This window comes from Aethalodelphis obliquidens, unplaced genomic scaffold, assembly GCF_003676395.1.
Source record: "Aethalodelphis obliquidens isolate GAN/ISIS:26980383/991018 unplaced genomic scaffold, ASM367639v1 scaffold102, whole genome shotgun sequence".
Lineage (NCBI taxonomy): Eukaryota > Metazoa > Chordata > Mammalia > Artiodactyla > Delphinidae > Aethalodelphis > Aethalodelphis obliquidens.
Genome location: NW_020838046.1, coordinates 1,021,795 through 1,049,602, shown reverse-complemented (window position 1 = coordinate 1,049,602; position 27,808 = coordinate 1,021,795). Strand labels below are relative to the sequence as shown.

The 27,808-nt window shown below is 42.5% G+C and overlaps 1 protein-coding gene and 1 long non-coding RNA gene across 21 annotated transcripts; one reads left to right on the top strand and one right to left on the bottom strand.

The window, feature by feature from the left end:
• Positions 1-1,095: 1,095 nt before the first annotated feature.
• Positions 1,096-10,149, bottom strand: HNRNPH1 (heterogeneous nuclear ribonucleoprotein H1). 20 transcript variants are annotated; one of them, XM_027096407.1, is made up of 14 exons: positions 10,114-10,145; positions 9,501-9,629; positions 8,058-8,213; positions 7,710-7,853; positions 6,090-6,228; positions 4,959-5,137; positions 4,811-4,882; positions 4,623-4,756; positions 4,342-4,477; positions 3,893-3,952; positions 3,712-3,801; positions 2,956-3,048; positions 2,445-2,494; positions 1,096-1,847 (listed from the first exon to the last, which is right to left on the bottom strand). In XM_027096407.1, exons 2-13 carry the CDS (start codon positions 9,595-9,597, stop codon positions 2,445-2,447), a joined length of 1,350 nt encoding a protein of 449 aa, XP_026952208.1. In that variant the 5' UTR covers positions 9,598-9,629; positions 10,114-10,145; the 3' UTR covers positions 1,096-1,847. The 20 variants fall into 20 exon arrangements, with proteins under 20 accessions (XP_026952208.1, XP_026952200.1, XP_026952199.1 ...); XM_027096412.1 differs by having other exon boundaries at positions 1,803-1,847; positions 3,742-3,801; positions 9,501-9,655; positions 10,114-10,142; XM_027096399.1 differs by lacking the exon at positions 2,445-2,494 and having other exon boundaries at positions 10,114-10,144.
• Positions 10,150-10,335: 186 nt separating this feature from the next.
• Positions 10,336-14,815, top strand: LOC113614692 (uncharacterized). Its single transcript, XR_003430702.1, has 3 exons — positions 10,336-10,889; positions 10,985-11,343; positions 14,179-14,815. It is a non-coding gene; the product is annotated as an uncharacterized LOC113614692 (long non-coding RNA).
• Positions 14,816-27,808: the final 12,993 nt, after the last annotated feature.

Sequence of the window (27,808 nt, the reverse complement as noted above, 5' to 3'; positions counted from 1 at the left end):
AGCTGAACACCAATGCTCAACAGTCCCTCCCCAGAAAATTACCAAGTACAACACTCCTGTATCCCCAACCCAACTGAAGGTATGCACCCAGCCTTCAGAGAGCATGTGGCAGGGCAGGCAGACTGCAGGGCCCTTCACGCATACCTTCACGCAATGCTGCCATCTACAGTCTGTAAATAATCATTCCACACAATTTTTCAGAGTACACTCACCATACTCACCTCACCCAAGAGGAAACCTTCAGCAGTCACAGCAAGTAAAAATGTACACATGTGGCTTCAAACAGCACAAGCCTATATTCACAGCTCCGATTCTTAATTCTAACCTCAATACAGCGAAATTTTTCTATTAGAGGGATGAATGAGTGGCAATTCCCAAACTAGTGTTAAGTATCTGAAGGGAATCCTAGAACTACACTTATAAGAACTGCTTACTACTATCCTAAGCAAATGTCATTGAGTTTTTATATACGATAATGGTTTCAATTACTGATTTAAACGAATCATTTGTTTTCCTGAAGTAAAACTTGGTATTCTACTTCAGAAGCTTTGTAAATAAATGGAATAATGTCGCTCTTAAGTAGTTTTGATCTTGAGGAATGAGGTAAAAATAAAGGTTGAAACCTCAATGTGAAAGTTCTCTATGAGCTAGCTCCTTCTAGAAGATACCCCATATAAACAAAATTCAAAAGATGCCATCAGACTAGGAAGGGGTAGCTCTAGTCAGCCACCCCTTGCCTCTGGCACTTCCTCAGCCATGCTCAAAAGGCTTCCATGGACATGCATAGCATGCAGTGAGGAGACTTCTGCCTCCCCCTTGGCTTTGTGCAAGTGCTTAGCAAGTCAAAGGCAAAAATTCAGATCAGATCCTGTGCAGCCAGGCCAGACATACAAGCCCTTCCACAGGGCCCCAGAGCTACGTTTACCTTCAGTTGCACTGGAGGGAAGAGAGGTCTGAAGACATCTACAAAACGGCCACAACTGCCGAGCCTGTCTGCCACAGCCAGAGACGTGGGCCACTGTTCACCTACGCCCCAGGCAGGAATAGATCACCAAGAAACAGTCCACATGACACTGAAGCACAGACAAGACAAAGTGCAGTTTTTAAAAGGAAGATTTATTCAACAAGTTTCACTTAGCGCAATACACCTAAAAGGAAAATCACAATACAATGAAAAGATTTAAATCAAGGCCTCAGAATTTCAAACAAACACCAAGACCAAAATCCTAAAGTATTGGTATTGCGTCTCAAATTTTCCCCATTAACTTAAAAAAAAAGCTTAAACTTACGTGCCATAGAGGTTATTAAATGAAACTAGAATTAACAAACATGCCAAATGTTTCACTTTTAATTGTAGACACAGCTCCTATATTGAGTTTCACAAAAAAGCATGTCTTTCAACAATGCATCCAAACAGTGTTCAATGTAATGTGGTGTAAGCAACATTTAACATAATTCAACTGCTTTAACCTAAATACACCTACTGCTTAAGTACATCCTACAATATAACTAACTTGAGAAAAGCTGAAAATTATTTAACAGTAACAGATTACTCAACCTAGTTACATCCTAAATGAATGTTTGTGTTCAAAAATACTGAACCTTAAGTCTTTAAAACAATCCTGATTTCCACTTAAGAGTAAGCATAAACCACAAGTTTGTATTGCAAAACTGTTAAAACTTAAGTTTTGTAAAAAATGTTGACCAAGAGTCAGTGATCAGGATCAATTACATTCCCCATCCACCACTCATACTGGACATGCTAGACATCCCTCCCATTCCGTTCACTCCCATAGATGCTCGGCTTCCACTACTGTAGTAGCTGCTGTTCACTGTTCCTTGGCTGCCTGCAAAGAGATCAATTTTGACAAGTCAGGATGAGTATCAGATTATCAGTCAACTAAAATACAGCATTCCAAGAAAAAGTTTAAAAAGTATACGAGTACAAATGGCTGCTGTCCAAGTGGCGAGAAGCATGTTTGGGAAAAGGGACTCCCGACTCCAAACAAATCTCAATTAACCCCTTTTCTCTGCAGTACCAACTTGCCAGACTCTTGTGCTACCATTTAATTGGATGCTTCAGGATCAACGTGGAAAATTAAGTTTAAAGGAAAACTAGTGTTTTTCAAAAATTGCAAAATTACTTCATGTTGTTTTTAAAGCTAAACAAAGCATTTTAAAAAAAAAATTTACCATAAACATTCACAATGTGTCCATCGAATGGCATATATGAATAGGGAGCACAGGGGCAATCTCTTGCTTTTCCTATTCATGGCGGGCAGGAAGTGAGACGACGAAGTTGGACTAAAGGCAACTCACTGTGCCCAAAATGGCAGCCTCCATGGAGTTAAATCAGAGCCATTGACTGCTATAGAAAGTGTTACTACAACATATCAGTATTTGCTATTGGGAATTTAAATTATACTTTTCGAGAAAATATTTACCTATGCAATGTTTGATTGAAAATCACTGGAGTTTTCCTGTAAAACTTGGTCTGCAAAAGGATTTTGTAGGGTAAGACTATAATACCAAAATCACCATTCTTTAGACCAATTGAAAAAATAATTAATAAAACCAATCCTAGGTTAACTGACTAGTAAATACGGTCCTAAACCCAACCACCATTCTATTATTTAAAATTCTCCCTCCATCTAAAATGGATTTATTGCTAACAAAAAGACAGAAAAAGTGAACAATTTTATTTAATGTTTTAACAAACGGAGGCAGATGTTTTCTGGCTCGACATTATTCAAAGTTGCAATAATGACTATTTTGAATTCATAGAATACTTCCCCCTCCCAATGATTGATTCTGAAAGTTAAAGCTATTTGAACAGTTATATTAGGATCAAGAGCATACATTTAATAACCCAACTTCACCAAAAAGGAGCCTGAATATTCCCAACTAAAGAAACCTGCCTGAAACTTACTCAAGTATATTAAAAAACACACTTACCATATCCACTCATGCTGCTCTGGCCACCATAGCCGCCTCCATAACCACCACTCAGCTGCTGGCTGGCTGGGCCGCCATAACTGGACTGGTTTGCTGTTAAGTTAAGAGAACTTTAGAACCTTGTTCCTTATGTAATGTGGTACCTGGTGGTACCGGGCTTGTAATTCTAATCTATTATTTTCCAGTCTTGATCTTACATCACTATATATAACCCTCTGTGCCCTCCTCCTGCCTACTGTCTATGACCAGACTACCTTTCTATCCATCATTTGAGCTAGTCAAACACTTATAAACCACAAGGCCAACAGCATACACATCAGCAGGACTGAATCCACGTTTCCGTAAGTCGAGCCATTTTGACAAGACCTTATGAAAATGTTTAACTGGATTTAGTGGGATTTTCCCCCATAATTCGATATATATTAAGGGTAGGTCAATACACAGGTATCACTAAACACCTGATTATGCCCCAAAATTTATTTTGATCCTATGCTTTTTGCTAAATATTACTTTTAGATTTATACTTCATACTTATAGACAATTCAATTAGTTTCTTTCTGTAGTCCCCTCCCCCAAAAGTACTTCAAACTAATTTATTATCTAACAGTTTTATGTAACAATTTAAGGCACACATACTATTCAAATCTAAACTTTTCTTTGCCTAAATTATGCTTAACTCCTTATATATATTAACTTATATAATTGACTTATACAGATATAAACGTTTTGGTTTTTAAAAAAACTAACGATATTTACACAAGCCCATGCCTCCCATCATTTGGCTACCATAAGCACCACCGCTTGCTCCTGCTGTAGAATTCAAGAAGAGTTCTACATATCTGTGTTCTGAAATGAGAGAAAAGGCATACAAGGTTAGCTTAAAAAAAGACACTAAAGTGATATTTACACAAACCCATGCCTCCTAGCATTTGGCTACCGTAAGCACCACCGCTTGCTCCTGCTGTAGAATTCAAGAAGAGTTCTACATATCTGTGTTCTGAAATGAGAAAAAAAAAGTTGAAAATGTTTGTTGGTGAAAGAAAAAGATAAGCACTTTTAGTTCTTTTAAGTAGATCTGTGAACTATAAATACTTTTAGTAAAAAAAAAATTCTAGCTGCTTCTCTCAGGTGATTTACTTTATGCAAGTTTCAAAAAGCAGTATTAAACATTCACCTAAATTGCTTTGTCAGTTAAGCATATACCTTAGTCAGTGTTCTTATCACTAATTTTTTAATCATACTAACTTCAAAAACCCACACACTTTTTAAACATCCCGTAGAACCCTATTATTGGATTACAAATTTTTCTCATCCTTACTATTCCTTTATCGTAATCAGTCACACAACTACCTATAAGAGACCTGAAGATCCTTAAATCACACTTACGCATATTTGCTTTGTCTTTTGACATAGCTGCCACAGCATCTTCATGAGTTGCAAACTCGACATCTGCTTCACCAGTTACTCTGCCATCGGGACCAATTTCAATATGTACTCTCACAGGGTTGAGTGGTGAAAAAAACTAAATATAAGGTATTTCAGAGAATCAAGTCAAATATTGTTACAGGAAACAAAACTTTAACATGCTGCTTCACTTAAGTAGAATAAGAACCATGTTTTTACTGTTACACTGAGATATACAACTTATGAATTTATCCTACACTTACATTATAAATGTCATTCTCAGTAGCTCTGTAAGGTAATCCCCGCATGTGTACACAGTGTCCTGTTGTGCTCTGGAAAGTAGAGCCACCATCCCCGTATCTGTGATCTGACATTCCTGAAAAACAATAATTGAGGTCTAAATGAACAAGAGTTAAGTATCCCTAGATGAGAAATTCAATTCTTACCTTACCTCTTCCAAATCTATCTGACCCAAATCCATAGCCATCATTATAGCCATTATAATCATCATAGCCTCCATAACCTGAAAGGCAAGAAGTACAATCACTAAATAAGTCACATAAAGAACAGACCTCGTGACACCTGCGCAACACACATACCTCCACCGTACGCACCACGCCTCATCCTTTCAAAGCCAGCTCCTCTTCCAATGCTGTTATACCCTCTGCCAGCCCCAGGTCTGTCATAGGGACCTGGCCGCTGCATGGCCATAAGTTTTCGTGGTGGATCATAGTGAGTTCTAACTTCAGCTCGACTGCTCTTAAAGATTTCGATATACCTAAAGCATTGTTCAAGAGGAAAGGGAGTGGGGAAGGGAGAGAAAACATTAGTTCATTTCATACAGGTATTCAGTTACACAGAAAACAATGTAGTCATAGCCATGAAACTGACTAATATTTAAAGCCAGATTTCTTATATTTGTACAGGCAATGACCAGAAATTCACTCAATTTTAAGATTTAATGTAAACTTTATAGAAAAAAAATTCACTCCTCTGAGGCAGAGAGCCCAACCTTAGGGGTAGAGAGGAGTACTGTAAATAAATGTCTTAGGAGGGAAAGAATTCCACTCAACTTTCAACATTTCATGTCTTAAATCCATTGGCATTATGTATAGCAAGTGAGCTAAAAAGCCAGCCTCCACCAACAGTCTAGCCCACACTACACATTTCCTTCTGCCAATAAATACCCCAGCCTATGCTTTTAGTAGGAATCAGCATAGGTAAGCGCATGCTTCAATGAAAAATAGTCACAAGCAAAGAGAATAAAACCTTTTGTGACAATTTCTTGAAAGCTATGCTTATTAATACATATGCAGAAAACATTTATACAGCAAGAAAGTTTGTTGCATTTCAACTTTAAAAACAAGATCAGAAAGTATCACATTTTCTTATGGTAATATTAATTTACTAGGTGGAGTTATTACAGCTAAAGCCAGGTTTGCATTAACATTTTTAAAACCATAGTCTCTCAACTCCAGTAACTGGGGTTAATTAGGAATCCTACAAAATTGTAAAGTAGACCAAATTAACTGGGGACAATTTCAAAACCTATAATTTAATCTGAAAGCACTATGGAACTTTGACATAGGAGAAGTTTGAAAATTGTGGCAAAACATCAAGTAATTGGGACTAGGAATCAGATTTTCTTCCTTGATTCTAAGCAGAGAGAATATGGATTTAATTGTTTACCATAAGAAAAGTGACAAATCCAACCAACCATCCATCCCCACCTGTGCCCTATTCTTTCCTTGTGTTTCTTTAGAGCCTTTTCAGCTATTTCCTGTGAAGCAAACTGCACGAAGGCCTCCCCCGTACTCCTCCCCTGGAAGTCCACCGGCAATGTTATCCCATTTGGCACGATTTCCAACCCTTCAACCCAAGGACAAATAACCCCAGTAGGGGGGCAATATTAACATCACAAGCCCAGAAATGATTCTTCTTATAGCTTTAAATACACCAGAATTTTAACTTTAGGTGAACGGTATGCTTTCAACAAGTACTCTTTAAAAATTCATTGCAGTAATATGAAGTTCCATTATAACAAACTATTAATTCTTAACACACCCCATGACACGGTATGTAAGAAAAAACCTGCTGAACACAGGATGCATTAAGAATTCAACAATTAAGAATACTTATTTATCTATGCAACTTAATGTTGAAAATTATACAAGAACTTAACAAATTTTCAAGCATTAAAGACAACAGTTTTACTAAATTCAAGATACACCTTTCACCTCATTTCATATTGCAATGTTTTAAAGTTAGTGGAACTTCAGTTTCAAGAAATTACATATTTAAACATTTAATATACAAATTGAAACATTGTTTAGTCATATAATTGACAAACATACAATCTAAGCTTTCAACAAACAACTGATCTAACACAGCACAATCATGCACTCTTATGCTCTAATAGTAGTAAGATTCACTTCTGGAAATTCCGTCTATGAAAAATCCTTTCCGTGGAAACATTCCCAAGCTTACAAAAAGGACTTAAAGCACTTTCCTAGAAGATATGAAATTATGTTCATATTTAACGATGTTGACAGATAGCATTCAATTCTCACCAATTTAGACAAAAACAATAAAAACAGACTTGATTGCAAAAATTCTGGCAAAATATTAGGACTTGATATGTATCTAGTTAAGTCAAGATTTTAACACATACTACACTAAACCATGAAAGGATTTCTTGTTCTTAATTCCAGTTTATCACAACATGAATATTAAGCAACAGTATTTAAAATATATGCTCTAACATTCTGCTAAACATTCAAATACTTTAGGCCCAAAACAATTTCAAAACTTTCTGTACTTCAGATACAAAGACTACATTCAACCTACACTTATATTAGATTGACTTTCAGTAAGTTTAATTCCCTGGCTAAACCAATTGTTTCCTTAAGTTTTTTTTAATAAACAGAATGAGATCATTAGAGAATTTCTGGTCCCATGACCTAGTGTCTCTTACAATATAGACACTTGCCATAAATTACAACAACCTAACATACTAATCTAATGTTAAGGGATCTTACCTTTAACTTGAAGTACTTAGCTGTACAGCAATGTGAGGAAAGTAGTTAAGTTGTTGAGGACAATCCTCAAAGATCTACTCTGAACTACAATACTAAATATAGGCAGTTAGCATTTTGGAAGTACTTAATTAATCCACCTTTAAGATGGGCTTAAATTATTTGAAGGTCTCCAGGAAAAAGAAAACATTAATTCATCTGCATATACTCACAACCTGTTTAAATATCTAAGCTACTCAACTTAAGGTCTATTCAATCACATGTTGCCAGAGGCTAGCCAGAACTCACTGCTCAGCAACAAACAGGACTACATACCTGAGAAGAACTGAACAATTTCTTCCTTGCTACATCCAAAGGGGAGTCCTCTAAGCCGTACAAAGCCATCATTGGCCGTGTCAGGACTATTTGGACCAGTATGCTTCAACACCCAATCCATTTCAACGTTGTTTGACTTGAATACTGAAAGAGGTGCTTAGAATTAGTCAACTTTGGAAAGTTAGAAAACCAAGTTCAGACTTCCTGGGTCTTTAGATAATCTAGGTAGAGCTGCCATAAACTCTTAGATGACCATTTCCATGCGGTCAAATACCTAAAATTCAGAAGGGGTAAGATAGATTTCTATTTGTTTAATATTTACTGTTACTAGGGCAATGTAAATCAAACCTTCAACATATCTGTGTCCCATAGTTTCTCTGTCTTTTTTCAGGGCCAATTTGACTTCATCTTCTGATTCAAGTTCAACAAAAGCCTCGCCACTCGGTCTGCCTTCTCTGGTGTAGATGAAACGAATACCTTGAGCCCCATTTTGAATTTTGCAGTCTGGAAAGAAAACAACTGTTAATACAGAATTTAAAACTAAAAACCACCTCTGGGTGATGAAATGCCTATACACACCCCCACTACAAAGCAGAGCATTTGCAAAGCCTAAAATGAGCAAGGTACTACTAACTCCTAGGGTGTCTCTTTCAGTAATTAAGCAGTTTTCCTCTTATGACCAAACTTTCTTATTCCCTAAATATATTCCCAATCCATCAAGAAAATCCAATACTCAAAGCACTGTCTTAATAAAGTTATCTCCAAGTCCTCACTATTCAAGTGTCCATTAAACATCCTTTTTATAACTCCTCAGTAAACTTTTACGTCTGGACCTTGTGATTTTATGGCATTTTCTGAATAAACGTGGTTTGGAGTTTTGATTTAGGGTATTTGACAGTTTTACCTTACTAGCAGCAACATTACAATTTCTTGCTCGTATCCGAATTGCAGGGCCAATACTCACCTGAAAGGGGATCAATGTTACCAAGCTAAAATGCTCCAAGTTGCACAGCTGAAGCCAAACCCAGTCTTGCCCACTGCAAGGTGGCTTCCAGTGTACTTGGTTCTTGTTTTACAGGTCGTTTTCCGTTACACACTAAATTCAGATAGTAAGTCAATACTACAGTATCCTTCCAAAACCTGTAAATTTCTCCCAAATATATCTTTCAATCTCATCTTACGCTAATAATGAGAACAAGGACATTTGGCAGACGTTATTCAGGAAACCTACATACTGGGGAAAAAACTACATAGGCAAGAAAACTTTCCTGGGCTTCAGTGTCCTCAACTGTAAAGTGAGCCAGATCAAGAACTATGAGAAAGAGCTCTTCAGTTACAAAATCTTGATTAGGAAAATTGTCTGAAATTAAGAAACGACATTTTATCTTTCCAAAGCAGAATGCCCCTTTTCAAATAAACGCCAAAACTGGAAAGGTGTTATATTTGTTCAGCTGCTGGGCAAAGTTCTCAAGGTTGAAAGGGAAACCCCATCTATCCCCATTTATCCTTTCTAAAAGACATCCACAGAATGACTAATACTTAATGAAGAAAAAAAAAATCCGCCAGAGAGGCCGCATTCCCCCAAGAGGGCCGGGCGGGTGGGGCTTTCGCAATTTCCATTGCGTAACAGCGGCCGGCCGGGCGCGAGCAGGACAGCGGGAACCGCTGCCGCCCGCGCCCCACCAGGGGGCGCCCTAGGCTCTGCCCCCACCCCACCCCCCACCCCGCCGCCGCCGCCTCCCCGCCCGCCCTGCAGCCCGGGCTGAACTCCCGCCTCCGCTTCAGACTCACCAGAAAAAAACCGCTGCACTTCGTCGGCCGAGCAAGACCAAGGCAAGCCCCGGACCTTCACCACGAATCCCTCGCCGCCTTCGGTGCCCAACATCATCGTCTCTTAGGGGGTCCTGGCGTCGAAACAGCCTGCAAGATGAGGATGAGGGTCAGACCTGAAAAATGTTAAAATTAAACAGTCCTCTGATCTCGAAACGCCCTGCCGGCCCGCGGCGCCTCCATAAAGGTCGAGCCCGTGCGGACGTTCCGACCCAGGCGACTGCAACACCGAACGCCCAGTTGGCCAGCGGCCGGTTCCCCGAGGCCGCTCTGCGCACCAGGTACCAGTGCCCCAAGCCGAGGGGCACCCGGCCTAGCGCCAGCGTGGAGGCAAGGAAATGGCGGCGGCCGCTTCCGCTCCGCCTCCTCCGACATCTCACACAATAGAGTCGGCGCGGCCTGCAGGCCTCAGCGGCCCTGCCACGACTCGGCGAACCATTCCTGGTGTCTAACGGTAGCCCGCACCTTGCTAAAGCCCCCGCAGCCTCTACAGAGACCTTGGGACAAGAAATCCTCGCAAAACTGGCATCGTCGGGGGCCGCTAGGTGGTAAATACGGAACACCAAACACTTACCTGCACACACAACTTCAGCGCGGCTGAGACGAAATGGCTAGCGGGCGCCTGCGCAACCTAAATAAAGGCCCTTTGAACAAGCTCTGCGCACGCGCAGCTAGGTTCCCGCACCGCCCCCTTGCGTCACACAGAGCTCGGGCGCATGCGTAATACTATAAGCCGGCCCACCTCCCGCCAGTAAATTATTACACGCATGCGTATTTGGGTAGTCCCGCCCACCTCCTTAAACCCGCCGGGCTTTTTTGCGCCTGCGCCTTACCGCGATTATTCGAGCCTTAGCGGTTTGAGTTTCACGCGCATGCGTCTTCCTTCAAACCGTTCGCTCGACTTACCCGCCAGAAGGGGGAGGGGTGTGGCGGCAGTTAGTTCCTTACGGGAACAGTACCAGGCTCTGGGTTGTGAGGAGGTGTCCCTAGCCTATTATCCGCAGTCCTAGCAGACCTGAAAGTACAAGTGCTCCCCTCCCTCGCGCCGCCTATACTCCTTTTCTCCCTAGAGCCATCCCGTGACAAACTGGGGGCTGCGGGACTGCATACTTCCTGCACCCGAAGCCACCCCCGCGGCGCCGGGAGCATGTCCAAGTCTTTCGTGCCGCCACTAACCCCCTACCTGCCGCCGTTGGGCCTGGGGCCCGGACCCCAGTCCCGTACCCCGCTTTTGCCCTAACGAACTCCCACCCTGCGACCCCAGCTGCCTCGCCCCGGGGTCGGCCGGCTGGGCGCTCGCACGAGAGGGGGGCGCCGGATGCGCGTCTCGTCGCGCCTCGTGAGCGTAGGGTAAGCCGCCGGTGCACGCCGGACTTCGCTCTCCCGAGCAGGTTCCCCCTTAATTCTCCCAAAGTTAAGTAGATACCGTTATGTCCATTCTCCAGGTGGAGGCCTTCAGTTCGGCAAGATTCCAGGGTCACCCCATGTGCGCATATGGCCCGAGACTAGTGATGTTCGTGATTTCCGGCAGCACTGCGGAAACTGGGACCATTCCCGTAGCCTTCCAGTCCTCCCCTTGTCTGATGCCGGCTGTCCTCCCCACCTCGGCCTGGTGGACACATGCAATAAACACAGGGGTACCACGGCGAAGGCCTCTCTGAGTGCCACCATGGGAAGATGCAAGTAAAGCACGTTTTCGTCCCTACAATGGTCTGGAAGTCGTATCCGGTTTTAACAGGTTTGAGAAAACTGGAGAGGACATCAATGGAACAGGGAGAAGATGATCCAAGATAAGGTCCCACAGGTAGGTGAGGCCCGATCCTGAAAGGCCATTTAGGCCTTGGCAAGGGTGATGACTCCAAGCACACGAGAAGGCTTTGGCAGGTCTTCAGCAGGGCGCAATAGGACCTGTTTGAAAAGGAAAACTCTGTTGCTGGGTGTGAAGGGGACTCAGACGGGACAATCATGGTGAATGATGCTCCTTGCCCTCAATTGCAAAAAGAGCTAGAGGAAATAGAGGGCATTTTGGCTGAAGTCACCAAGATGTGGGATTCCCAAGTCTTCCAGATTGAAGGTCTATCTCTGAGTGATTCAAAAGCAAAAACAGTTTTTGCTCTTGGGTGCTATCTCTCCAGGACATCACAAAGATATCTCTCAAGGTTTCTTAATAGGTTACAGCATTTAAGAGCTCTGGTCTAATTAAATGACCTAAGAAGGGCGTTGCCTGGCGGTCCAGTGGTTGGGACTGGACCGAGGGCCTGGGTTCCATCCCTGTTCAGGGAACTAGGATTCTGGAAACTGCAGGGCGAGGGCAAAAAAAAAATGACCTAAGAACACTAGTTTCTGATGAGATGAGGGAAAAACCTTGATCCCCCCTGGTAGTGCATTATAAAGTCATGTTTTCGGGAATTCCCTTGTGAAAGGACTTAGCGCTTTCACTGCCGTGGCCTGGGTTGAATCCCTGGTCCTGGAACTAAGATCCCGCAAGCTGCGTGGCCAAAAAATCCCTAAAAAGATACACAGTATATCATGTTTTCGCCCTTTAACAACACGGCTACACTTCTAAGATTTGTTTGTTTGTTTTTTGGCAGCCTGGCTTGCGGGATCTTAGTTCCCTGACCAGGGATCGAACCCGTGCCCTCAGCAGTGAAAGTGTGGAGTCCTAACCACCAGACCTCCAGGGAAATCCCTAAGATGTTTATTTTTCCTAAAGTTTTCTAGGATTTTCTTCCATAATAAGTAGATGTAATGTATAATCATCATAGAATATTAGATCATTTCCTCAGGATAGATTTCTAGGAGTAAAATTATTCAATGAAAGAATCTGAATATTTTTAGGGCTACTTATAGTAAAAGGTTATCGCACTTGACAACACTCTTCAGCAGCAGGTGAGGGTTCCGTATCCCTTTGTTTTGCTGGCATTGAAATTTTCCTTTCCTCTAATCTTTGCTAATTTAATACTGAGAAAAACCGTATCTCTAATTTGCATGTTTATTAGTAAAATAGAATAAATTATATACAATTAATGCTGAGTCCCTCATATAAATTGTCAGTTCAGCTTCTTTCTCCAGTGCTCTTTTGGTCTTTATTAAGACTATTACCTTGGCCATAATTGCCCCAAATATTTTTCTGTTTGATTACCTTTTAATTGTTGTTGTTTTTAATGTTTAGACATACAGAGGTTTTTCATTTTGGTGAAGTCAAAGCCCTGGATACTTTGAGTTTGTCTTTAAGCTTAGCAAGCCCTTTCCTATACAGAGATGAAGCACATTTATTCATTATCTTTTTCACCAATTCTAAAGCACATTTTTTTCAGTTTAACCTCTCAAAATAGGGATGTGCCTTAAGAACCAGTGGCGCATCCTAGTTTAATTGGCGAAATTTTTTTATAAGTGGTACATAAAACATGGTGTGTCTTAAAATTGATGACCTCGGGACATCCCTGGTGGTCCAGTGGTAAAGAATCCACCTTCCAATGCAGGGGATGAGGGTTTGATCCCTGGTCAGGGAACTAAGATCCCCCAAGCCACGGGGCAGCTAAGCCTGCACACCACAACTAGGGAACAAAGATCCAACAAGCCACGTGGCTCTGACACAAAAAAGTAATGACCACTAAAAAGAGTCATGATAGAGCTGGAAAGAATGCAGGGAAGTGCCATGCCCATTGTAAATCGGTACACTAGAGGGCTACTGGCAATGTATATTCAAGATCTTAAAAATACGCATTACCTTGGACCCATACATTCCACATCTACTTTTGCACAGATTTAAATTTGTAAGAATGTTCATCACAGCGTGAAATAGGTAAATTTTAAAAGCAACTTAAATGTCTAATGGTGTATTGAATAAATTATAGTACAACTTTATCATGCATTGTCACTGGGGTCAATATAGCCTCCCAAGGGGGCAAAATTGGTTCTTGACTGTGGGGAGAAGAGTGAATACATCTAGGCTATTACAATGGTTTTTGGCCACGGTACCTAAAAAGATATACAGTATACCTATGCTATTAACATTTCACATGGGGAAGAATTAGGGAAAAAATTGTCTAAAAAGGTTCCTTTGGGTGACAGTCATAGGAAAAAAAAGTTGAGAAAAACTGACCTATATAATGCAATACTTTGCAGTTTTTTTAAATGGTGACTAGAATTATATTTTTGGAAAGATGTTTACAATATTCATTGAGTAAAAAAAAACAATGAAACAATAATTATTATGCATTATTATGAAGCAATAATACAGTATGGCTCAACTTCCTGGAAATATAATTACACACATGCATAAAGAAAAATTATACATATATGGAAAAGATATATGTATAATTTTATACATATATAAAAAAAATTTTTTTTCTTCTTTGTATTTTCTCTTTCTTCTTTTTCTTTCTTTCTTTCTTTCTTTTTTTTTTTTGGCCACACACCACTCGCGGGATCTTAGTTCCCCATCCAGGGATTGGGCCCCTGTGCCCTGCAGTGGAAGTGTGGGTTCTTAAGCCCTGTACTGCCAGGGAACTCACTCTCTTCTGTATTTTAAATTGTTTTAATGCTGAACACATTACTTGTAGCTATAAAACTTTAAAATTTTCTGAGTAGTAAGGATTGAGAACATTTGAATGTGAGTTTCCTCCCATCCTTCTAGCACCACGGCATCAGCTGCCTCCAGATCATGCTGAGGACCAGGGGACCCCACTTTGAAGCTGGAGACTGGAAGCATAGCGACGGTGGCTCAGTGGTTAGAACCTGGGTACAGAGTCCCAAGCCCATCCCAACCCGGTGCAACATGGCTCGGCCCTTTCAGCTGCATAATTATGGTTGTCTTGAATAAGAACTCCTCCGACGCCTGGTGAGGGCTCCGAAACCATTTAAACTGCTCAGTGTGAATTCTGATACGTACTTTTCCTAAGTGAGATAGAAAAACAAAGGCGTCCCCACAGCCAGCCCAGCATCGCCGCTGAGGGGAGGGGCTGGCGCTGGCGCTCCTGAGTGAGGTCAGCTGCTGCGGTGACCTGGAAAGGGGATCCTAACCTCTTCGGTTCTCTCAGCGCATCTCCTTTAGGCAGAATGTGACAACCATTGGTTTTGAACCTTCAGGGTATTGGCCCTGATTTTCCAAAGCTTCAGCTGGGACACTCACTGTGGTTGAATCCTTCGGCCATGTGTTCAAAATGTATTGATGACTAGTGTCATTACTTACCTTTTAAAATGTTTTATTTATTTAATTTTGGATCTGTTGGGTCTTCGTTGCTGCGCGTGAGCTTTCTCTAGTTGCGTCGAGCGGGGGCTACTCTTTGTTGAGGTGCGCCGGCTTCTCATTGCAGTGGCTTTTCTTGTTGAGGAGCATGGGCTCTAGGCACGTGGGCCTCAGTTAGTTGTGGCATGCGGGTTCAGTAGTTGTGGCACGCGGGCTTAGTTACTCCACGGCATATGGGATCTTCCCGGAGCAGGGATCGAATCCGTGTCCCCTGCATTGGCAGGCAGATTCTTAACCACTGCGCCACCAGGGAAGCCCCATTTTAACCATTTTTAAGTGTACAGTTCAGTGGTATTAAGTACATTTACAGTGTTGCGCAAATATTTCCACTCTCCATCTCTAGAACTTTTTCATCTTCTCCAACTGAAACTCTGTACCATTTAAACACTTAACTCCCCAACCCTGCTCCCGCAGACCCTGGTAACCTCTATTCTACTATCTGTCTCTAGGAATTTGCCTATTCTAGTACCTGATATAAGTGGAATCATACAATAATTGTCCTTTTGTGTATGGTTTATTTAACGTAACATAATGTTTTCAAGGTCTATCCATGTCCTCAGTTTCCTTCCTTTTAAAGCTGAATAACGTTCTGTTGTATGTATATAATACATTTTGCTTATCCATTAATTCATTAATGGGTTGGTTCCACCTTTTAGCTATTGTAAATAGTGCTGCTTTGAACTTTGGTGTGCAACTATGTTTGATTTCCTGCTTTCCATTGTTTCAGCCTGTATGGAAAACATTTTGGCAGTTCTTTAAAAAGTTAAACATAGAATTACCATATGATTTAGCAATTCCATTCCTAGATATGTACCTTAACTATTTTACATACCTCCCAGCAATTCACCCAGCTTCCAGGTCTTTCCTCATCCTCACCAACACTTGCTATTTTCTGGCTTTGTTTTTGTTTTTTGACAGTAGATGTCCTAAAAAGTGTGAAACAGTATCTCACTGTGGTTTTGAGAAAGTTTCTGGAAGGTGGCACTTAAACTGGGATTTGACAGGTGATAGGGCCTGCTTAGAAGAGAGTGATTTGGCAGAGGGGAGGCTTTGAGGCTGGGAGACTCCAAGGCAGGAGTGGCAGCCCCAAGGCCAAATGGGCAGGGGGGGGTTGCTTCTACCTGCAGAAGGAAACCACTGAAGGGTCAAGGTGCACAGTGGCACGATCCAATTTATATCCTTCAAAGATTATTCTTGCTTCTGTGCTGGGAATAGTTTCATAAGGAATCCTCCTTCCTCCCCCCACCCCATATGACATTCACCACACCCTGCCTTGTACCCATGGGCAGCACTCTGCCCCAGGTTCCTTCATCCCTCTGTCATCTGATGAATGCAGTTGATCTCCCTGGCTATACTCTTGGCATTTGTCTGGTCACCCTCACCACAGTCAGAATGATTTTTTTTCCTGCCAACAGCTTTTCTGAGATATAATTCACATACCATACAATTTTTTTTTAGTATATTCACAGAGTTGTCCAACCATCACATTCTAAGTTTAGAACATTTTCATCACCCCATAAAGAAACCCCATAACCATTACCCAGAGTCATCTTTCAAAACTGCAAATCATATCATGTAACTCCCCTGCTTTAAATCCTCAGTGGCTCTCACTGCACTTCAAGTTAAGTCCTTTCTTTGCTGTGGTCTTCAGGGTCCTGCATGATGTGATGCTGTGTACCTCTCCAGCACCTCATTACTTTTCCACCCCCTTTTTTACTCCCCAGCCACACTGACCTCCTTTCTGCTCTTTTCCACCTGTAGGCCTTTGCAGATGGTGTCTTCTCTGCCTGGAGCTCTCTCCCCAAATGCTCATCCTCACTAGCTCCTTCTTCAGGTCTTTCTCTATCAAATTCCTCTATTCATTTCCTTCACAGTGTTTCTGCACTCTGTGATTATCTTATTTATTTATTTAATTACTTTTTTTTTTTTTTTTTTGCGGTACGCGGGCCTGTCACTGTTGTGGCCTCTCCCGTTGCGGAGCACAGGCTCCAGACGCGCAGGCTCAGCGGCCATGGCTCACGGGCCCAGCTGCTCCGCGGCACGCGGGATCCTCCCGGACCGGGGCACGAACCCGCGTCCCCTGCACCGGCAGGCGGACTCCCAAACCACTGCGCCACCAGGGAAACCCTATGTAATTACTTTTTATTGCCTGTTCCTCACACTAGAATGTTGGTTATATTGCTAACACTGGATGGAGTGCCTGGCATGTAGTAGGCATGAACAAGTTAAGTGTTGGATGAGAGATGGATTAGGGAGAGGAGGCAGAAGGACATGTGAAGGTCAGTGCACTGGAGTGAGTGAAGATGGGGAGAGCTGCAGGCAGGCAGAAAGGAAGGGGCATGTCAGTAGATCCATTTTAAACATGTTAAATTTGAAATGCCTCCAAGATATCCAAGTGGAGATGTCATATAAGCAGCTCGCGTTTTATGAGTTTAAAGCTAAAAAGAGTAATCTAAGCCGGATGTAAAATCTGGATGTCACAGGATACAGATGATATTTAAAACCTTAGGAATGAATAAAGGGGCTGACCTTTGAGAAGAGGCTCTTAGAGATTCCAACACAAGGTATCACACACATTACAGATTGGGAGTTTGTAACAATGAAAGAATGAGTGAATGAATGGGAGAAAACAGCAAAGGAGGCTGAAAAGGAGTGGCCAGAAAGATGGGCAAACCTGGGAATCATTAGGGTAACAAAGGAAAAAAAAGGACAGGGTTTCAGGTGAAACAGTGTGGTCAACAGCATCAAATTATGGTGAGAGGACTCAGAAGATAGAGGGATGGAGGCCCCAGAATTTAGGTCTCTGGTGCCTTTAGCAAGAGCAGTTTAGGTTGAGCAGAAAGGGTGGAAGCAAGACTAGAAATGCAGAGAAGATTGAGGGCAAATGCAATACCAGCCTACACTTCTTAGAACCTAATATAATAAATGTGTTGATTTAAGCCACTAAATTTGTGGTAATTTTTTATAGCAATATCAGGAAACTAATACAGGGTTTAGTCCAGGAAATAAAAAGGATCGTTCATTTTCTTGCAAATTAAGAAGAAAAATCATATGATTACCAAAATCCATAAACACTCACTAGATAGAATTGATGGATAGATCTCTATCCCTAATAAAATCATAAGTTAAAAAGGAATAGAAGTAAAATACTTAAATATGAAAATACTATTTATCAAAACCCAAAAGTATAAAGCAAACTAAATGGAAATATCAAAGTCGTTTCCACTAAAATCCAGATCAAGACAAGGATGCCCACTACTTCTTAAGACTGTGTTAAGAGAGTCTAGCTATACTGTGCAATTAGAGCTGGTTTAAATGATTTTAAAGTTCAGTTGGAAGAACAAATGCCTGAGTAGATCCCAGAATACTGTGAATAGAAGAATGGTAGTGGAGTGGAACTGGCCAAGAAAAGGACAAGAATTCAGAAATAGCTGCAGATATATGTTGGATGGAAAAAGAGGTGATTAATTTGATGACTGGTGCTGACATTATTGGCCATGATTATGGGGAAAAGAAACACAAGCTGGACTCCAACCCAGTCTTTCTCAACTAGGGGGGATTTTACCCCCAACAGACATTTGGCAATGTCTGGTGACATATTGGTTGTCACAACTGGGGGCTGCTATTGCATGTAGTGAGTAGAGGCCAGAGATGCTGCTAAGCATCCTACAATGCACAGGATAGTCCCCCACACCAAAGAATTACCTGACTCCAAATGTCAGTAGTGCCGTGGTTTAGAAACCTTGCTCTGAAATAACACAAAACACCAAAATACTTTTCTGATGTGTTAAAGATTTCATACTAAATATTTCAATATAAAACCAGATAGCAGAAGAAAAAAACAAGCATATTTATAATACTTTGGGGTGGAAAATCCTCCCTAAGTCTGGAAACCAAAAAGCCAAAAAAAACACAAAAAAACATACATTTGACTGCACGCAAATTTTTAGTTTTCCTAGTAGAAAATAAAATATATAAACAAATGATAAGCTGAGAAAATATTTATAAAATATGTGAAAGACAAAAATTCAAAAGCCCTAAGTCAAAAGTACCTACAATTTCTAACAGACCAATAAGAAAACAGGATACGTAAATGGTCTAAAGCTTATGAATAGGGGTTCAACCTAACAAGTGGTCAGAGAAATGCAAAGTAAAGCAGCAGCAGGATTGGCTAAAATTAAAGAACGATTTGTGTCCACAATCCCTTATCCCCAATCCAAAATTCATAAAGTCCTGGAAACCAGAAAGATGGTAAGTTTGAGGCCAGTTCATCTAGCAGCAAGACTTAACCTGAGCTAATATGAGGCTCTTTGCAGCATTGACTCATCTTGCTTGGTGAGAATATTTCTTATATTCTGCTACAAAACCATTAATTAATGAGTTTGATTAGGAGATACTGATTCAGAGTCTGCTGGGAGTGTCATAGAATTTTCTAAAATCCAAAAAATTCTGCATTCTGAAGCATATGTGAGGATTTTGAATAAGAGCTTATAGATCTGTAATCTCCAGGGCTGGCAAGGATGCAGAGTGAGAGAAGCATGCACTGACTGATTTTCAAATATTAAAACAACCTTGCATCCCTGGGATAAATCCTACTTGGTCATAATGTGTTATATTTTTATATAATGTTGTATTTGATTTGCTAATATTTTATAAGGATATTTAAGTCTGTATTCATGAGGGCTATTGGTCTGCAATTTTCTTTTTGTAATGACTTCATAGGTTTCTGTCCTAGGTAATGATGGCCTCAGAAAAAGAGTTTCTTCAGTGTTCCTCACTACTCTGTTTTCTGCAAGTGTTTGTATGAGATTGGTGTTTATTTCTACTTTAATAAAATTGACCAGTGAAATCATCTGAGCCTGGATTTTTCTTTGGGAGAATATTTGGATAACAAAATCAGTTTCTTAACCTGTGTCTCTTTTTAAAAACAAGCCCCGGGCTTCCCTAGTGGCACAGTGGTTGGGAGTCCGCCTGCCAATGCAGGGGACACGGGTTCGTGCCCCGGTCCGGGAGGATCCCACGTGCCGCGGAGCGGCTGGGCCTGTGAGCCATGGCCAATGAACCTGCGCGTCCGGAGCCTGTGCTCCGCAACGGGAGAGGCCACGGCAGTGAGAGGCCAGCATACCGCAAAAAACAAAAAAACAAGCCCCAAGGCAGATACCTCCCCTGTCTCTCTCCATAGTCAGAACTTGGTCACATTCTCAGCGCCAACCAACCAAGGGCAGGAAGATGGCTCTGCCATAATTGGCTTAGACAAGTCAGGATTTATCCCTGAACCAGGATAAGGGGCACCTTCTCCAAGGGTGGAACCCAAACCGTCACAATTCTGTAGGCAAAGAAGCAGGGAATAGAGATAATGCAGGCAACCCAGTGTCTGCTACAGAATGAGAAGGGGGAAAAGAAGAAAAATTGAAAGACTGAGGAATTACCCCAAAGACTAAATTAAATCCAGAGAGACTGTCACCATTAAAGAGCAAGTTTGCTCAGTTTCTCTTTAGTAGGAATGGGGCTCAGAAAAAGATGTGCTTGGATTTGAGGATACTTTGACCTGCCGTCCATTGTTCAAGAATGAATTCTGTATTCTCAGGGCTCACAGTCTCAAGGGAAATAGTCTGCTGGCTTTCTAGTTTGTACTGTTTTGTTTCAGAAAGGATTTAGAATGCATTAGTCAAGATGTGCTAGGTTACCCTGCAATAACAACCCAAAATATCAGTGGTTCAACACAAAAAAGTTGATTTCTCATTGGTCATACTACATGTCCATCTTAGATCAGGGGTTCTGCTCCATTTTGCCTCTTTCAAGGACTTAGGCTGAGGGAGCCTCCACCATCCAGAACCACCACTCTGGCCCTTAGAGGCTTCTGCCCAGAAATGACACATATACTTCTACCAACAGTTCATTAACCAAATAAGTCACATGGACAAACCTTTCCTCTGGAAGCCAATGTAAACATAAAAGAACGAAGAGTCTTGCCCAACATCCACTTATAAAAAAAAAGAGTTAAGTCACAACCCACTGCAGTCGCCCACCAACAGTGTGCACTGAGGAGAATTCAGTATGGAGAAAAATAGGGTGAAGAATTCTGTGTCTTGGATATATGGCTCCTAGACAGTTAAGATGCATATCTAAGGAAGAATTTCAGTGATCCCGGATTCTTGCATCTTCCCATACATAGAAAAGCACTAAAATTTTTAACTTGAGAACTTCCCTGTTTGTCCAGTGGTTAAGACTCCCCCACTCCCAATGCAGGGGGCCCGGGTTCAATCCCTGGTCAAGGAACTAGATCCCACATGCATGCCGCAACTAAGAGTTCAAATGCCACAGCTAAGAGCCCACATGATGCAACTAAATACCCCGCATGCCACAACTAAGACCTGGTGCAGCCAAATAAGTTTTTTTTAAAAAGATGTATGCATGACTATATTTCCCAGTCAAAAATTTCATATACATACTAGTTCCTCCCCTACCTCTTCTGAGAAGTTCCTCAGAGCTGTCTGAGAGGCTATCTCCCAGGCTATAGTCCTCAGTAAGGGTCCCTAAATAAAACTGAAACTCACTGTTTTTGTATGGTGGGTTTTTTTTTTTTTCCCAGTTGACACCAGGAATTAAATCTTATGAGCCTGGAAAGAGAAGAACCAGAAGTATCAGTGAACAATTAGTATGACCACCCTAGGTGGGGTGTCTGTGTTTACAAACACCCATGGAAGAGGAAATGCCTCTTGCAGTAAAAACAGAGCATGTGCTTGGTGGCATTGCTAAGTTTCATTTAGCCTTTGAACCATTCACCTCAGTGAATACCCTGTCCCAATCAATCCATCAGTCAGGAGACAGGGCAGCATCCCCAGAGAGCATGGCCTTGTCAATAACAGCCACATTACACTAAAGCCCTTGTGTTTCTCACTTTACGTACCCTCCCCACTGGGTTTTCCCCATTCAGGGCTAAGTCTCTCAACTGATAAGACTCTAGTGTTTTGGCCTAGAATTTGATAAATCATTATTTTAGTGTTGAGTTACTTCTGAGTCACATGAGTCTGAGAAAAGTAAGACTTCCCTATGACCCTGGGCTACTATAAAAGAAAAGTGAAGCCCACGGTCAGGCCCAAGGGCTATGCAAAGTCACTTGGAGTGGTATGACAGGGAGTGGGTTGGGCATTCCCAGTTGAGCAGAGGAACCAATGTTTGAGGGCTAGTCACAAACTTGGGGGGCCAGGGTTGGGAAAGACTAGAGGGAGGTTATGAAAGTTCAGGCCATTGGGTTCAATGACTATTTTAGGGCCAGACCTCATTGCTGGGTACTTCACCATCTCTGTCTCACTGGGGCCTCTCAACAATCCCAAGTCTCCAAGAAACAGGCTCAGAGATGTGCATAGTCAGAGATCCAGTGAGTGGGCGGAGTGGAACTAGACTCCAGGACACATCCAAAGCCTGTGCCCCTTCCTCCACTCCAAGCAGTGGGAGAGCCAAGGGCACCTGGCCAAAAGGAACACTTGAGGAGTTGCGAGCTCCTGTGAAGAAGGTGTGACTACACTCCAGGACTGCTGTGAGGGAGAAGTCTCAGGAATCTGGTGGACCCCAGGAAGAGGAGTCGCCCAGAATCTCAAAGAAGTTTCAGAAGCAGCAACGTGCAAACCAATCCAGAGCCCTATCCAGAGCCAGAAAGGTGCCGCCCCTCTAGGAGGCAGAAGCCACTCCAGTCTCCATGTAACCAGCAGGGGGTGCCCCATCCCCACACTCCCACCCGAAGCCTGAAGCTATGCTGGGCCTGGGGACTTGATTCAGCCCAGGGAAGTCTTTTCCCTGTTAGTGCATTGAAAGTGGTTGGAAACTATTATCCCTGGTTACTATTGTGGAATTGCACTGGGTTAGAATAAGGACCCCTGCTCCTTAAATACTAAACATACTGTTTGACACATTTATAAGCTTGTATCATTTTGATAGAGTGTATGTTCTGTATCTGACTTGGCCTGGGTGCCCCTGAAAGCAGAGCCTACGGGGTATTGATTTAGCAGGTAAGGAATGTGAGCAGTAGAGGAGAGAGCACCAAAATAACCCCTCATTACCAAACTGGTCTCTGCACTCAGTCCCCCAGGACATTCTGGGGCACATCATGAAATGTCTCCAAACCATCCTGCTGGGAAGGAGAAAAGGAATTTATCCATTGGCTCCTAACCCCCTCTTCCAGCACAGGTCTAAAGGGAGCTTCTGTCCGGTTGTACCTGTGTAAAGCCTGCCCAGGAAGTTTTCCCAGTGGGGGCTGGAATAAAGGTGAGCGAGGGTAAGAAAGTCTGAAGAGGTGCACATGCGCTCAGAACCCCACCTGAGAAAGGGACCTAAAGGAAGCAAGAAGACCCTAAGGGAACCACTCACAATAACTACCAAGCTCTTCATCTCAGGGCCCTTTATACTAGGGGGAAGTTGGTGTGAGTTTGGAATAGATTCCAGGAAGTGGGATTGCCTGGCTAAAGGGTAAAGGCACATGCAATCTTACTACATGTCAAATATTCATACCCAGCAGGTTGTACCATTTTTGCATTTTCCCCAACAATTCATGTGAGTGCCAGCTTCCCCACAGCCTTGCCAACGAAATATGTTGGAAAAACTTGGGTTTTTTCTGATCTGACAGGTGAGAAATGACATCTTAGTACACTTTCATTTTGTATTTCTGTTATTATGAGCAAGATTGAGCACCCAGCTTATGCACAAGGATTTTCATGGCACTAGACCCTTCATTGCAATATTAATTACATTAGCTAATTACAGGAAATACAAAACCACAATGAGAGATCGCCTCACACCCATTAGGATAATGACTATTAAAGCAAAAACAGAAAATAGGAAGTATTGGTGAGGATGTGGAGAAATTGGAGCCCTTGTACAGTGTTGGTGGGCATGTAAAATCATACAACCACTGAGGAAAACAGTATGGTGGTTCCTTTAAAAATTTAGCATGGGATTACCTATGATCCAGCAGTTCCACTGGATGTGCACCCTAAAGAATTAGAAGCAGAGTTTCAAAGAGATATTTGCACACCCATGTTCATAGCAGCATTATTCACAATAGCCGAAAGGTGGAAGCAACCCACATATCCACTGACAGATGAATGGATAAACAAAATGTCATGCAGCCATACAATGGAATATTATTCAACCTTAAAAAGCAAGGAAATTCTTACGCATGCTACAACATAGATGAATCTTGAGGGTATCGTGCTGCGTGAAATCAGCCAGTCACGAAAGGACAAATACTATATATGAGGTACTTAGTCAAATTCATAGAAACAGAAAGTAGAAGGGGAGGGAGAAATGGAAAGTCATCTAATGGGTACAGAATTTCAGTTTTGCAAGATGAAAAGAGTTCTGGGAATGGATGGTGGTTACGGTTGCACAGGAAGGTGAATGTACTTCATGCCACTGAATTGTACACTTAAAATTGGTTAAGATGATAAATTTTACATGTATTTCATCACAATTTTAAAAGGGACAAGAAACAATCCAAACATTGAATACATAGTGAAATAGATTGTGCTACACTCACCCAGTGGGATACATTGCAACTATAAAAAGGAATAAGGAGTATCTCTATGTCCTGCTGAGGTGCGACCTGCAGGATATGTCACTCAGTGAAGAAAGTAAGGGTGTTGGACTGTAACCCACAGGACTCCAAGTCTTGTAATTGCCCAGCTGTGAGACTAAAGAAAGAGCCCAGAGACATCAACAATTTATTGGATAGGGAATCTTACAAGTCTGAAGCAGAGTCCTGGAGTGGCACCCCACTGTGGGTGGCAGATGGCAGGCAAGACAGGGCAGCAATCTTCACTCCTGGGTAGGGGGGAGGAGGATACCATTTACAAGGGGGAGTTGACGTTAGGTTGGCTCATCAGTTACCAGAGAAACCAGTGGATGGGGCAAGGGGCAAGCACTAGGAGGTTACTAATTAAGCCCTATGATTAAGAGGATTGGATAGTCATGTGAGTAGGATGTATGTGAAGCAGGGACTGGTTGAGAAGGGAATGTACAGAGAGCAAGAGAACAGCCATCTTGAGTGGCCTGACCATACAAAAGGGTTTACAGGTTTTACTGTATGCTGCAGTAACCAAGAAAGGTTACTGCACACAGTAACCTCTTAGGCTACACACAGGCCGCACCCCAAGCCATTGACTGGCCTTGTCAATGCAACTGGCCCTGAAATGCAAATATATGTGCTTTATATTTTTCAGTAGAAACAATTTAAATTAAAAAATTTAATATAGGGCTTCCCTGGTGGTGCAGTGGTTGAGGGTCCGCCTGCCGATGCAGGGGACACAGGCTCGTGCCCCGGTCCGGAAAGATCCACATGCCGCGGAGCGGCTTGGCCCGTGGGCCACGGCCGCTGAGCCTGTGCATCCGGAGCCTGTGCTCTGCAACGGGAGAGGCCACAGCGGTGAGAGGCCCGCATACCGCAAAAAAAAAAAAAAAAAATTTAATTAAAAAAAATTTAATATAAACATTTACCTAGATGGGGAGGAATGATCAGGGTAGAGGTGTAGCTAGACATATCTGTATATACCTTGCTTCATGGTTTTTTCTCTGGAAACAAGTAAATGTGTGCACAATTTTTTTTTAATTTAATCAATATAGAGTTAGTTGAATTGATTTCTCTGCAGTCTTAGTAAGCATAGCGTGAGAGGGGTATGGATGGTAATTTTTGAGATTTCTTCCACTAGGGTGGGTATAAAAAAAAAACACAGAAAATAACAAGTATTGATGAGAATGTGGAGAAATTGGAACTCATACACTACTGGTGGGAATGTAAAATGACTGCTTTGGAAAATAACCTGACTTTGTCAAAAATGTAAACACAGAATTAGCATATCCAAGAGAAATGAAAACACACGTCCACACAAAGGCTTATACACAAATGTTCATAGCAGCTTTATTTATAATAGCCCAAAACTAGGAACAACCCAAATTTCTACCAAAAGGCAAGTAGATAAACAAATTGTGGTGTTTCCATACAATGGAAATGACGTATACAACAACATAGATGAATCTCAAAGTAATAATGCAGAGCAAAAGAAACTAGGGTTTTGTTTTTGTTTTTTAGTACATACTGAATAATTCCATTTGCATAAATTTCTAAAAAATTAAAACTAATCTATAATGACAAAAAGTAGATCAGTGTTGTCCTGGGGCAGGGGTAGGAGGGAAGAATTACTAAGGAACACAAGGAACTTTTGGGGGTGATGAATATGTTCATTACTTGATTGTGTTGTTGGTTTCATGGGTATATACATAAGTCAAAACTCATCCAATTATACACTTTAAATATGTGCAGTTAATTGTTTACAAAAAATGGATGAGGTAATAAACAATACTTAAAAACAATGGATGTTGTGTTTGGAGGACATCTATCTAATCAGAAATTTCTTTTTTTTTAATTTATTTATTTATTTTATTTATTTTTGGCTGCATTGGGTCTTCGTTGCTGTGCAACGGGCTTTCTCTAAGTTGCGGTGAGCGGGGGCTACTCTTTGTTGCGGTGCGCAGGCTTCTCATTGCAGTGGCTTCTCTTGTCTCGGAGCACAGGCTTTTAGGAGCGTGGGCTTCAGTAGCTGTGGCACACGGGCTTAGTTGTCCCGCGGCATGTGGGATCTTCCTGGACCAGGGCTCGAACCCGTGTCCCCTGCATTGGCAGGTGGATTCTTAACCACGGCACCACCAGGAAAGACCTGTTTGTCGTTTTGTTTGTAGTTTGTTTGCTTGAAAATCAGGAGCCAAATAAAGTCCATGCATTGTAACTAGCTGATATATCTCTTAAGTCTCTTTATAGGTCTGCTCACAGCTCGAGGGTTAGGCTCCACTCTCCCACCTGCCTTTTACTTCTTAGGCTACACACAGGCCACACCCCAAGCCATTGACTGGCCTTGTGCTTTCTCTCTGGAGAGCTGTGGGACCACTGGTATGACCCCAGGACATGGATCTCAAGAGTCCAAACCCATCCCCAGACCCTGTTGAATGCACAGAGGCCCCATGACCCTGCTTCCCTTACTTCATGTCAGCCCTGGCTGATTAGAGCTAGGTTGGACATAGACCAGTTGAAAACAGACTGAGTATCTGAAGATATTGATACTACAGTTTTATTAAACTTTTGTAGGTGCAATATATTAGGAGAGGACAGAAAGCAGCAGACACACCACTGGTGTTGGCTCCCAAGGGGGCAGGAGCCAAAGCTCCTGAACTGTGCTCCAGAGGCAGCTGGTGCTGGTCCAGCCCTAGGCCAGTCCTGCTCCCAGGATCCCATGCAAGGCCCCCTTCCTCCCCTGTCAGCACTGTTCTTGGTGACCAAGCAGGCTCTGTGGGCCTTTGGTCCTTGCCCATCCTCTCTGGTCGCCATGGACTTCTGTGGTAATCCCATCCCACACGTGTGCAGATGCACACGGAACACCATGGGCACAGGCTTCTGAGTGATCTGGTTCCTGTGCTAGACACATCTGAGAATCAAAGGCAGGCAAGGCCATGCACAGACAGCCTCCCAGACTGACCAGGTGAGGAGGTCGGTCCTGGTAGGAGTGGCCCCAGGAGTATGAGGGAGGAGACACACATGTGTTGGAACTGGCAGGTGAGGCAGGAGCAATGGTAAGTGACAACAGGAAGCTGTTCAGAGCTAAGCTAGATGGGGACAGGAAAAGTAGAGAAATGGGGCGAGGCTGTGAACACTTTCCTCCTGGCCAGACACAGGGGAAGCAGGTGATTTTCTGGGAGATACCCCAGATCAGCTACCACCAGACAGCTGGGTCCCCTACAAAAGGCAAGAGGGCAAAGCCCCAACCTAACCAACGCAAGGCCAATGCATTGGCTCTCCTGGACACGTGACCATTGTCTACACCCGCTCAGCAGTCACATCCTGTTCCTCTCCCCTTTTATCCTACATGTATTTTCGAAAGCACTTCTGTCCTGGGATCTGCAGGTTGTTTTGTGGACACATACTGTTTTTCAGATACAGTCTGTTTTTCCTCTTAAGACCTATGCTGCTTCTTAT

Excerpts from the sequence above, each read along its gene's own strand:
- HNRNPH1 (XM_027096399.1), bottom strand. The coding sequence starts at position 9,597 with ATGATGTTGGGCACCGAAGGCGGCGAGGGATTCGTGGTGAAGGTCCGG. Across the intron at positions 4,883-4,958 it reads GCGTGGTGCGTACGGTGGAG|GTTATGGAGGCTATGATGAT; the intron begins GTATGTGTGTTG and ends CTTGCCTTTCAG. Across the intron at positions 1,848-2,955 it reads GAGCAGCATGAGTGGATATG|GCAGCCAAGGAACAGTGAAC; the intron begins GTAAGTGTGTTT and ends ATCTCTTTGCAG.